This window comes from Labeo rohita, chromosome 16 (genome assembly GCF_022985175.1).
Source record: "Labeo rohita strain BAU-BD-2019 chromosome 16, IGBB_LRoh.1.0, whole genome shotgun sequence".
Taxonomy (NCBI): Eukaryota; Metazoa; Chordata; class Actinopteri; order Cypriniformes; family Cyprinidae; genus Labeo; species Labeo rohita.
In genome coordinates, this window is record NC_066884.1 from 11940462 (window position 1) to 11953195 (window position 12734).

Here is a 12734-nt window from a genome sequence, read left to right on the forward strand (position 1 = left end):
CGACAGCCCCAGCATTATAGCATTATATCTTAAATTTAACAAAAAAACAAAAAAAAAACTTTTGAGATATGTAACTGCGCACCTAAAGTTTACCTTAACAGTTTTTGTATCGTTCCTACATTGAACGGATATTCGCAGCGGAAGGTAAAGGCTTCTGTTCAGCTGACTACATTCATACACCCCTCATAAATCACGAGGAAAAATACTGATTTATTAAGGAAACATAAACGCCGACTTACTTGCTTCTAAGGGTGTCAACTGATTTATCCCCGGCTGTGTGTCAAGATGGTTGCAATCCATGTTTATCGTTAAATCATGCGGATTTTCCTCTTTAAAATGTATTCATTCCTTTCGTGGGACTGGGAGAAACTTTCTTCGATCGCACCGGATCTCCACAGGCACACGAAACCGATCCCTGTTTCTGCTCAGGGCACAAAAATCCCCAAAACAGTCTGCCGAAGGGTCTTGGGAAAATATTATGGATACGATTGATTCATGAAGAGCCCGGGATTAAAGTCCAATTACAAAACTGTAGATTCGTCCCGGCCTGATAGAGGGGTGAGATTGAATAAAGTTTCTGACACACAGCGGATACAGCCTCTGGGTGCTCCCTCTGCCGCTCTGAAGGTGATGGCATGCGGCTCATTGTGAGCTGAAGACCGTCCCAACTCGGCCTCCGGTGTGGAATGTACCACATGTTACGTAGGGGTGGATTTAGGATTGAAGGAATCCCTAATTACAAGGGATGGTTTGTTTATACAGTTTAGAAACTACAAATATAGTCTAAAAATGTGAAATGATCAATTTTGGCTTTTTTAATCTTTTAAAACTCGGATGTTTTAAATACTGTCACATATTTTTACCTGTTCTACCTGTTTTATATTAGAAGTTTCCGTCTGCCTGCGTCTCCAAAAATGTCCAAACTGCATAGTTTGTGACTCAATTGACTAAATTTCATTTTAGAAAGATGCTAAAACGACTATTCAGAGTGGTTTCCCTCTGCTATGAGCCTGTATCAGTATCTGAGACTACATTTTGCCCGTTTTTACTTACAAATTATACTATATGCATAAAAAACTTTAAACACTTAAACACTCAAAAATAGAATTTTGTGACTTTTTGTCTATATATGTTAGTATAGAGGTCATGTATATGCTAGTATATGTTGACCAAATTCACTTTTACCTATGTGCTTTTTATACATGCTTTCTCTGAGGAAAAATATTGATGATTCATCCTGGACTGGTTTATTTTATCCAATCAAATGTTGGCTGACATGAGCACCCTCACCCTAATACAACCTATAATAGAAAGTGGCAAATAGTCATTTACACCTTCAAAATCCCATCAAAATTTCCTGTTTCAAAAGGAAATACATATATACAAAAAAAGTCATCAATGCTCGTTCCAGTCAGCCTGACGGTGGTGCTACACTGTAAAAAACAATTTGTTGTGTCAACTTAGAATAATTTGTTACCTTGCTGCCTTAAAATTTTAGGTTCAGTCAACTCAAAAAAAGTTTATTCAACTTGAAATGTTAAATTATACTAAGTGACAACTTAGATATTTGAGTTGATTCAACTTAAAATTTTAAGGTTGCTGGGTTACTTACCCATGTGTTAAGTTTAACAAAGTTAACAAAGTTTTTACTTAGTACAACTTAACATTTCAAGTTGACTAAACTTATTTGAGTTGACTGAACTTAAAATTTTAAGGCAGCAGGGTAACAAATTATTTTAAGTTGACTCAACAAATAGTGTTTTTTGTTTTTTTACAGTGTACAGTGATCACAAGTACGAAATCGTTCATAACTCCTAATGCTGCTGTAATCATTGACTCATGTGTTTCTGTTTTATTTTTGCATATTTTTGAAAAACCTACTTTTGTGAATTAGTGCAGTGCAGGAAGATTTTCTGGAGAGTGAATATCAATAATTGGCAAAAAATAAAAGTTGAACCTTCGAGCCTCTGTCGTAAAGAGACACCAAAATGTTCGAAAGGGGCAGGGCTGCCTTTACTAAAACGGATATAACTTTTGAACGGAATGAGATATCTTTGCCAAGCTCACAACTCGTATGTAAGAGCTGAATCTGAGGTCACATGAAAAAAGTCACAGAGCTTGGCCACTTGGTGGCGCTATAAGAGGAAAAATTTAAAAATGGCCATAACTATGCAACTGTTTGTCCAGTCGACGTGAAAATCACAAGTGGACATAAGGGCATTTGCATATCTCAAAAAACATGGCTGCCATAGGCCGATGAACTTTGAGCACCTATTAGACAAGGGCGTAAATGACTGTATATTGTGTGGTTTTCAACACATACGCACGATATTCGTATCATACAAACTTCCTCTAGAACCACTCCTGTCAGTCAAATCTATTGTTAAATGATGGAGAAAATATAAAAAAAATAATACTTTTGCAAACTGTTCCTAGGTTTTTCACTCAATCTGCATTTCTCTGGACTCTCTAGATCAATAATGATCAAAAAATGTTGAAATTTCCCCCTTGGGAAGCTATAACGGGGTCGTTTAGAAAAGGGGCTTGTCCAAAATAGACACAAAAGCCTATAAAGCCTAAACAAAAACTCAAAACTTCACAAAACCCGGTGAGCACATGCAACAGGTGATTCTAAACATGCATTGAAAGTTTTACAGAGATTGGAACCTGGCAATATAACAATCATAAACATTAAAAAACATTATATTTCTGTGGTAAATTACCTGGATTTGCCAAAAATGTTTTTTAATCATTGATTTAGGTGGTTACAGGCTTGCTAAATAATATGTAATGTCTGCCGTATGTTTAAATGCCTTAAGCACTTGAACCCTGGTAATCTCTGCTTGCAGCTGTATTTGTTGTAATCATGGTGTAGATTAGCTAAAATTTGTGAAATTTCACAATCATATTGCAGAATAAATCAGTTTTTCATTCAGACAGACCATCTAATGTTCGGTTCAACATGACCTAATATTTCCTGAGGGGCAAAACAATGATAACAAAAAAAAGGTGTTTTGCTGAATCTTATGAATTACGAAGCTGCTTGCCACCTGTAGAGCGCAGCTGGCATCTGCTCAAGAGGGGCTAAGAGTAGACGCTATGATGAAGAGGGGGGTTGGTGCAGGAGTGAAATCGGGGGGTGCAAATGGCACGCTTGAGAGGGGACATCCCGTCCCCCAAAAAGACCAGTGGGGCTCCTTTGTGCAGCTGTTGGCCTGTATTAACACAAACCCCCCCAAGAGCCACCTGTCACTGCAACTGGACAGAGTTTGGGGGAGTTAGAAACTTGGAGGTAGGAACCCCAATAAATAAACTTTCTTACATTCACATTGCAGTTCTGCATCCTGTTAGTTTACTATTTCAGGTCAAATACAGGATCTGAACTGGAATTTAAGGCATTCTCATCTTGACACTAAATGGCGTACAGCCCTGTTCTAGTTTGGAAAGCTTATATAACCATCTCTAAAACTACGAATGATGCTACTGCCAATAATTACAGAGTGAACAGACCTCATTCTGAAGCTGACTCATTCTGCAAAGATTTAGATGTAAATATTAAAATAAGCTAAAATCAAAAGATGCAAAAATGATCTGCTAATACATTTGCAAATCCTTTTATTGACTGACCTCATGTTCTTTACTTGCACTGTTTAAGCATGACGGCAATGGAAACACTCACTCAGGAGTTTATATGCATTGAGAATGAATTAGAATGAGGTGTGACAAATCAAAAAATACTGCAGATTTGCTTCATTGAGGATAGTTTTGTAATTACACTGACTATTTAAACGTAAACAGCTTTTCATTATGGAAAATAGGACAAAACAACCATACGCCATTCACAAAAAAGGCACTGTGAACTAAAGTTGTGAACGCACACAGAGAATATTTATGTCTCTGTGGGCGTACGCAAACTTTTAACACATTCTGGGCAATATTTTCTGATGGCTTTGTTGAATTTGATAGCTGAATAGAGGCTAAACCCGTGAGGGGCATCCAGCTACGGAGTAAACAGGACACAATAGCGCTCTAATATGATTGAATCAAAATTAGAAAGGGAAATTAGGCTAAGTGAGAAGCCTGAGAAGTCTGGTTTAAGTATTTTCATTGTTTCATAATCTTTAAATCTGTGGATAATATGGCTCATGCCGCATGTAACTAGTAAACATAGTTCATATTAAATCTAACTGAGCTGGAAACGAGAAATATTTCAATGCAAATTTGTCCTCGTGCCTCCTTTAAAAAATAAAGATAAAAGTACTTTCAAATATCTAAACAATACAGTTCAACTGCTATTTGACATCTAGCAGTTTGTTCCATTGCTACCCATATTGGACCCTGGGCTTAAAACTAAAAAGTTTTATATGCTTGGCGAGGCTCAGGTTCAATAGAGTCAGCCTGGAGAAGCCTGTCTATTGTCTTGCAGAATCCAAGGGTCAGCATCTCTGCATGGTCAGGGTCATCTGTGGCCCCTTAATGAAATCACAATAACAGGAATGCCCAAAATGCACTGAGATAGACCTTCAGTCTTTCATAAGTGTGTTTCTATGTGAGGAATGTGGTATCAGCCAACTTTAGAATAGAGTTAAAAATTATGTATTGAAAAGAAGCCTGGGCAGTCTCATCTGTTCATTGTTTGAAACATTTTTGCTAACGTCTATCCTGCCTTGTAGAGTTCATACGGGAAGCAACAGGATGGGGTTGACAGATCATTAATAAAACAATGAGGTGCGAAATAAATCAGGCTACTTTGTTTATTGGAGATCATAATGCGTAGCAGAACGAGAAACTAGTTAGTCAGCATACTATGTCATTAATGTGAAATAATTGTCTCCAGTCAGCCACAGTTCAAGTGTAATGTTGCATGACATTAGATATTTGTAAGTGAAGTACTGCAAACTAATATTAAACATCACAATGTGGATGTGCTGCAAATTTAAAGGAGAACTCCAGAACAGCAATTTACAAATAATTTACTCACCCCTTTGTCATCCAAGATGTTCATATCTTTCTTTCTTCAGTCGTAAAGAAATTATGTTTTTTGAGGAAAACATTTCAGCATTTTTTTCCATATAATGAACTGGTATGGTGCCCCGACTTTGAACTTCCAAAATGCAGTTTAAATGCAGCTTCAAACGATCCCAAATGCGGATGTAAACAGTCCCAGCTGAGGAAGAAGGGTCTTATCTTATATACTTTTTATTAATGCCAAAAGCACGTCTTGTCTTACTCTGCTTGGACTGTTTTTTGTCCTAGTTCATGACAGTTAGGGTATGTCGAAAAACTCCCATCTCATGTTCTCCCTCAACTTCAAAATCGCCCTATATCGCTGTTTTACCTTTTTTGTTAAGGGTGTTTGATCTTCTTTGCATGTTCACATTGCAAAGAATGGGTCGGAACTTCTGCAGTGATGTAGGATGATTTTGAAATGATTTTTGAAGTTTAGGGAGAAAATACGATGTCGAGTTTTTCGACATTTCGAGAATAATTGTCTAGCATTTCCGAGTGTTTGAGATTTAAAAGTATTTAAATTGTATTTTTTTAATGAAAATAACCAATCGTTTCGCTAGATAAGACCCTACTTCCTCGGCTGGGATCGTTTACAACCGCATTTGGGATCATTTGAAGTCGCATTTAAACTGCATTTTGGAAGTTTAAAATCAGGGCACCATATCAGTCCATTATATGGACAAAAATGCAGAAATATTTTCTTCAAAAAACACAATTTCTTTACGACTGAAGAAAGAAAGACATGAACGTCTTGGATGACAAGGGGATGAGTACATGAATCTTTGTTTTGGAAGTGGACTTCTCCTTTAAATAAGGTTGGGAAATGTTCTGTGTAAAATGTGGACAAACACAACTATCACACAGGGTTTTTCTTTGACGTATGATGAGGTAAATATTCATAAATGTGGCTCATGACAGGTAAAGCAGTCTATAATGGGGTAACAGTCAAGTCATTCTTGCATCATTCTTGCAAAACACTTACTGTTCTTATATTGCTTTTACCCATAGGTAACTGATGCACACACAAATATGAACATGCAAAAGATGTTCATCCCCCACACCTCACCTCTGGACCCCTTTTCCAAAGCCATGAATTGAACCTTGCACTGCAGAAACCACAACCCGCTCTTTTGCCCTTCTACACCTTCACGTGGCCCCCACCCCCTACTCCACCATCCAAAGATCTGCCCAAAGACCCTTTCATTACCATGACAAACATTGTACTTACCGCGAAGATAAAGAGAGAATGAAAAGGGACAGAGTGGGTGAATGACCCACTGTGACCCCACTGGATCAGTTTAAAAGCTTAAATTCCTCTTTAAAATGTCCTTCACTGTTGAAATATTGCCTATTGGTGCATTTTGAATGACAGTGTTTTTAAAAAAGAATTTAATTGCAGCTGCTTTATAGATGCGGTGACCATTCATGCATTGCAGGTGCAGTATATATAGCTGTTGGTGCCAAGCTAAAACTGTACTGTACTGATGGTACTTATCAGAGTAGGAAATTAACATGAAATTAACATGGTGATTAAAATGAAATACGAAAATGAATGAAAAGTGTCAATTTGCGGAATTGCATTTAGATTCGCTCACACTGCATCAGATTGGTTTGCACGCTGTTTTGCGCAGCGTTGAGCCTTATAACCAATCAAACGCGTTTCTGTTGAATTCAGGAATGCATTAGCCAATCAGAGGCGCCCTGGATTAGTCAGCAGCGCTAAAAACGCTGGAGCTGTCGATGAGTGCGGACACTCGCGATTTAAGATTAATTTCATAGTTTCAGTGATTATAAAGGGAGTTTTTGCATAATTTCTGCTGGACTTGGCTAACATGATGGACTAACATGTTTGTCTATGAAGCCAGAATGTGACGCGCCAAAAAAAAAAAAAATGTTTTCTATATCGATATTAATAACCATTATTCCAATTTTGTCATAATATTGCAGCCCTATGAGCCCTGTTTTTTTACATGTATAATTTAGATACAGTTTTATATTGTTACATTGACAACAGTTTAAAATATTGATGAAAGTAATTGGGTAAATTTAAGTATTTGACAATAAAAAACAACATATGGTTTTTATAATAGTCAGGTGATTATAAAGATTGCCCTTACAAATGTAAAAATGATTAGGAAAAAATATTGCTCCTAAATAAGAAAAGTTAATTTCAGAGTTAGTTTGAAAGTTAGTCAGTGCTTGAGCTGCAAACACATTAAAACTTCTCTGGATCTGACGGGGACAGATTTTTTTATTTAAAAATTTTGCAGTGATGCCATGGAACCATTTGGGTTCTGTAAACAACATTAAACAGCTCTTAAAATAACCATTTTTTCTTAGTGTGATGTTCCATGGATGCTACAGTTTCTTCATGGAACCATATTCCAATAAAGAACGTTCATTTTTAAGAATGTGGCCTATATGATCTGTCATATTGTAATATCATTTGTGTAGGCTACAGTAAAGCAGACAAACATTGTGATCATCTTTTATTTATTTATTTATTTTTTGGTTGTTTATATTTTCTAGTTTGAAAGTGAATGACAGGACCGTCAATCTCTAAGAAAGATTGTGTCCGAACAACAAAAATACTGTAGCAAAAGTAACAGCAAACCTCAAATTTCACTTTGAAGTTTCTATTTCCACCAGAACCAACCACAGAACTTCACAAATCCAACATTTATAAAAGAGCAGCAGCAGCTGAAACATGAATTACAAACATTAATGTTAAAATGCAACGTGTCATAATCATAAAACCTGGACAGATGGAGCACCAAGATGAACTTGAAGATCTGCCCTTGTCTTCTTAAATCACTTGACATGAATATTATCAAACCACTTTGGTCAGTTTTGCAGAGAGGAGTGAGACGCAGTTTTCTCCTCCAACATCTCCAACAAGCAATTGGCAGATGTTCTGATCATTCAGATGTTCATTCCACTGGAGACTCTTTAAAAGTTGTATGAATCTATTCTAAGAAGCTTGGAAGCTGTATTACATGCAAATTATGGTAAATTTTAACATTTTAATAAGGTGTTTACATTATTTTCTCCAACCCCATAACTCTCTACATTCTCCTTCAGTAAAAAAATCTCTGAATTCAGAATTCATTGCATAATTTCATGTCATATGAGCATCTAACAGTTATCATCCATTCACCAATGACATTTCTTCACATAATGTGGACCACAGGCCGATTTCAGAAACTTGAGGCTGTGAAGCATTGATAAGACAGCTTTATTTGAAATAGCAGAAAATCTCATTGAAGAAAAAGAACATCCTCTCGCTAACAGAATAAAGGTCCGAAAGCCATAATCCCTGTACAGAATTTCCTATTTAATGGATTGCATGCACCACCAGCCTTCACAAGGAGAGAGATAAAGAGGTCTTGCCAGTAAAAGGACAGAATGAGCTCAACAACGTACACAGAAAAGAAAAGAACAGGAAAGAAGAGGAAATATATGGCCGTGAGAAGCAAATCCTGTCCAGTTAACCTCACAATCTCTGGCCGAAGCAGAATGACATCTGCTCCACCTGCTGAAAAGCACCACTAGCCATGGAGAACCCTGGACTACAACCAGATTTCAAGGGCAAGCTATGCTCTCCAAGTCCTTACTCTTGCCAAGTCATTAAAAAGCAATTGATATATAATCAATAAAAGGCAAACTGAAATTGGACTAGCATTGTTTACTGTAATGGGATTTAAAGCAATATGACAAAAGTTTTAAATTGGGTTCAAACAGCCAACACCTGATTATTTTAAGCAGTTTAAAAATTCTGTGTGGAGCGTGTCCCCAGGAAGTGGTACGTCTGGTCACCCTACCATAGAAATATGATATTTTTTAATAGCCAGCTGTGGTCCAATCCGCTTAAAATGTTGCATGCTTGTTTAGAATCTCCTGTCGCACATGCTCAGCAGGTTTTGTGAAGGTTTGAGTTTTCCTTTAGGCTTTATAGGATTTTGGGTAAATTTGGACAAGCCCCTTTTTTAAAGGGTTCATCGGATGCTAAGTTCACTTTTACATGTTGTTTGAACGTTAATGTGTGTTGGCAGTGTATGTACAAATCTACCCTATAATGATAAAAATCCATGCAGTGGTTTTTAATTAATCTGTAAAAATAATATCCTCTTTTTTTTTTAAATCGAGCCGTTCTCAGATGCCAGTCGGTGTGGCGTCACACCCACAGAGGCCGCTCCCACGATAGCTGATTGATCAGCTGTAACAGTCCAACCTCCATGTTTTGATGCCGGAGCAAGGATGTAAGTTAGACAAGAATTGAGCGACTGAGGTGTTGTGTTGCTGGAAGCAATAATGAATGTAGTGGTCGTCATGTACTCCCGACATCTGAGCTGCTGAAGATGTGTGGATTACGTTTGTTTGTGAAGGGAATGCGGCTCCCGATCTACATATATCCGTCTATGTTCATGCGAATCATTCGTGATCCAGCTTCACTTACAGCAGAAGTGAGTATAAGGGTTTTTTTTCATGAATCTTTCCGATTGCCTTTCTTAATAATGTGCTAGTTAGCAAGTTTAGCGGCTAAACGTGGCTAAACGCGGCTAAAGTAAACAGGCTCGTCACTCCACAGAGAGAAGAGAGGGGCGGGGCGAGCAGAGCTCATTTGCATTTAAAGCAGCCTCGACCAGAATAGGATGAATTTTGCAGAGCTGATTTTGGCAAGGTAAAAAGGGTGTTGTTTTACACAAGCATTGAGAATTTTTAACCAAAGTATATTATAGACTTTTCATTAAGACCCTAAAGAATCATATCAACTTGTGGAAAATGAGCATCCAATGACCCCTTTAAACGACTCCGTTATAGCTTTTCTTTAGATAATTATTGGCCTAGAGAGTCCAGAGAATTGTACTGCAGTGTTTTTTTCCAGACTGAGTGAAAAGCCTAGGACTAGTTTGCAAAAGTAGGTTTTTTAGATCTTCTCAGTTATTTAACAAATTATTTGAATGACAGCGGTGGTTCTAGAGGCAAAAAAAACATGCGGCGTACAATCGTTTACAACCTTGGAAAATACAATATCACCCCCCAGTGGCCGATTTCTTTCTAATTTCTCTCAGACCTTTGGGGCCATAAGTCGAACAGGCCCACCGAGTTTCATTCCGATCGTCCTCCGTTAACCATGTCTATCAGGTGCTCTAACTTCTTCGGCCAATGGCGGGCATGTTTTTTGAGATACGCAAATGTCCTTGTAGACGCTTGTGGCAGAACAATATATATGATAATTATAATTATGCTGACAGGACAAATTTTTGGGCAGTTATAGACATTTTTGTTTTATCATTTTTATAGTGCCACCAAGTGGCCATTTTTTTCTTGTGAAGAGATCTCATTCCGTTCAGGAGTTATAGGCATTTTACTAAAAGTGGCCCTGCCCCCATGAACGTTTTGGCACCCCTTTGTGACGGTGAGTCGAAAGTTCAACTTTTTTTGATAATTATTGATATTCACTCTCCAGAGAATCTTTCTGCACTGGTTTGGTTCCAATCGGGCGAAAAACCTAGGACTAGGTAAATGTAGGTTTTTCGAAAAACGCGAAATAACCCGAAAATGTCCAACGTGAGCCAAGGATTCCAATGACATAAGACACTTAAATCTGTGACTGATGGTTTAGGAGTTATCAGCATTTTCGTACTTTTGATCGCTCTAGCGTTTGAAACCCTAAAAACCAGTCTTAAGTCCCTGGGGTATATTTGTAGCAGTAGCCATGGGTCAAAATTATTGATTTTTCTTTTATGCCAAAAATCATTAGGAAATTAATTAAAGATCATGTTTCATGAAGATATTTAGTAAAATTCCTACTGTTTAAAACTTAATTTTTGATTAGTAATATGCATTAGTTAGAGCTTCATTTGGACAACTTTAAAGGTGATTTTCTCAATATTTTGATTTTTTTTTGCACCCTCAGATTCCATATATTCAAATAGTTGTATCTCGGCTAAATAGTCTCCTATCCTAACAAATCATACATCAATGGAAAACTTGTTTATTCAGCTTTCAGATGATATATAAAGCTCAATTTCGAAAAATTGACCCTTATGACTGGTTTTGTGGTCCAGGGTCACATTTCACTTTAATCACGACAGACGTAATACGTTGTTTGTTTGTGCAGGGGCATTTTTTCCCCTTTGTCTTGAATTTATGGAGCTTTTTTGTTCAATTTGTTGGCATTTTTGCCACAAGCCCTCGTTAATTTCCGACCCTACTTCCCAGTCGGTAAAGGATGAACTACATGACTTCTGTACTGATCTTTGCTCTGTTTTGCAGTCTGAACGAGCCATCATAGCCAGTATAGTACCTAGTATAATACAGGGTATATAATGCCACCTTTTAATCCGGAACCATTAAAAAAGTTGGCGAGTGCATAATGCCAAGTGATTTAAAATCTGTCCAGTTGTGTAGTGCATATTTACTGAAAAATGCAAGGTATGGCTCATTAAAACTATAAGTCACTGAATGACTAGTGAAGCCGATCCCATTCATTAGCTCATATCCGTTATGATGATGATGGGTGATTAAGCCATTCATGTCCTTGCTTGATTGTTGAAGTGGTTGACCGCACCAAAAAAGTGGATGACAGCCACACAAACGTCAGGGAAAAGGAGAAAATTTCCCTGTGGAAAACTGATCCTCAACCTGGAGGCAGAGGTCAGAGGATGATGTCATGGCTGTTGCCAAGGCAACATAAACAGTTCAGAAACACAAGGAAGTGTGGCTGGAACTGTTAGATTCAGTGCATGGCATCACTTATTCCAAACAGGACTGCGAACCGCCCATCTTGCAAACACACACTCGACACACACTTTGTGTTGCCAGTAAAGACTGAAACACATCTCTGAGGAATGTAAATAACGTCAGTGAGATTTCTCACTAGAAAATGATGTTATTGATGCTTGGACTGTCCATAAAATAACATGTTTACATATTCAAAAATTATTCAGACACTGCACCTCTGCAGTATCGTTTACATGTACAATTAAAACAACATATTTTGAGAAATTAAATGCATATTCGTCCAGATGAATAATGTAGATGCAAGACAGATTTTTTTTAGCAGGTGTTGTCAGTCTTTCACTATCTGGTTGTGTTTGTATACTGTATTTTCTTATATGACAAGATCATTGCTTTAACATTTTATCTCTCAGTAAAATTGTAAAATATTTTTAATATTTAAAATAACTGTTTTCTATTTAAATACATTTTAAAATGTAATTTATTTCTGTGATTTCAAAGCTGATTTTTTGCATCATTACACCAGTGATCCTTCAGAAATCATTCTAATATTCTGATTTGCTGCTCAAAAACATTTATTATTATCATGTTGAAAACAGCAGAGTAGAATTTTTTCAGGTTTCTTTGATGAATAGAAAGCTCAGAAGAACAGCATTTATCTGAAATAGAAATCTTTTGTAACATTACAATTTTTTATCATCACTTATAATTTAAAGCATCCTTGCTAAATAAAAGCATTAATTTCTAATATACTGACTCAAAGCTTTTGAATGGTATAGTGTGTAGTGTTACAAAAGCTTTTTATATTTAAGATAAATGCTGAAATGGATCTTTCTATTCATCAAAGAATCCTGACAAAATGTACTCAACCATTTTAAACATTGATAATAATAATGATACAAAAAAATCAGCATATTAGAATGATTTCTGAAGGATCATGTGACACTAAAGACTGGAGTAATGATGCTGAAAATGTAACT

The 12734-nt window shown here is 36.9% G+C and overlaps 1 protein-coding gene across 1 annotated transcript in view; it reads right to left on the reverse strand.

Annotated features, from left to right (window-relative positions):
- map7d1a (MAP7 domain containing 1a) overlaps window positions 1–652 on the reverse strand; it is a 45556-nt gene extending 44904 nt beyond the window's left edge. The window contains 1 exon segment of the mRNA XM_051131213.1: window positions 240–652. Coding sequence (XP_050987170.1) covers window positions 240–300 — 61 coding nt within the window. The 5' untranslated portion in view covers window positions 301–652.
- Between the last annotated feature and the right edge of the window lie 12082 nt (window positions 653–12734).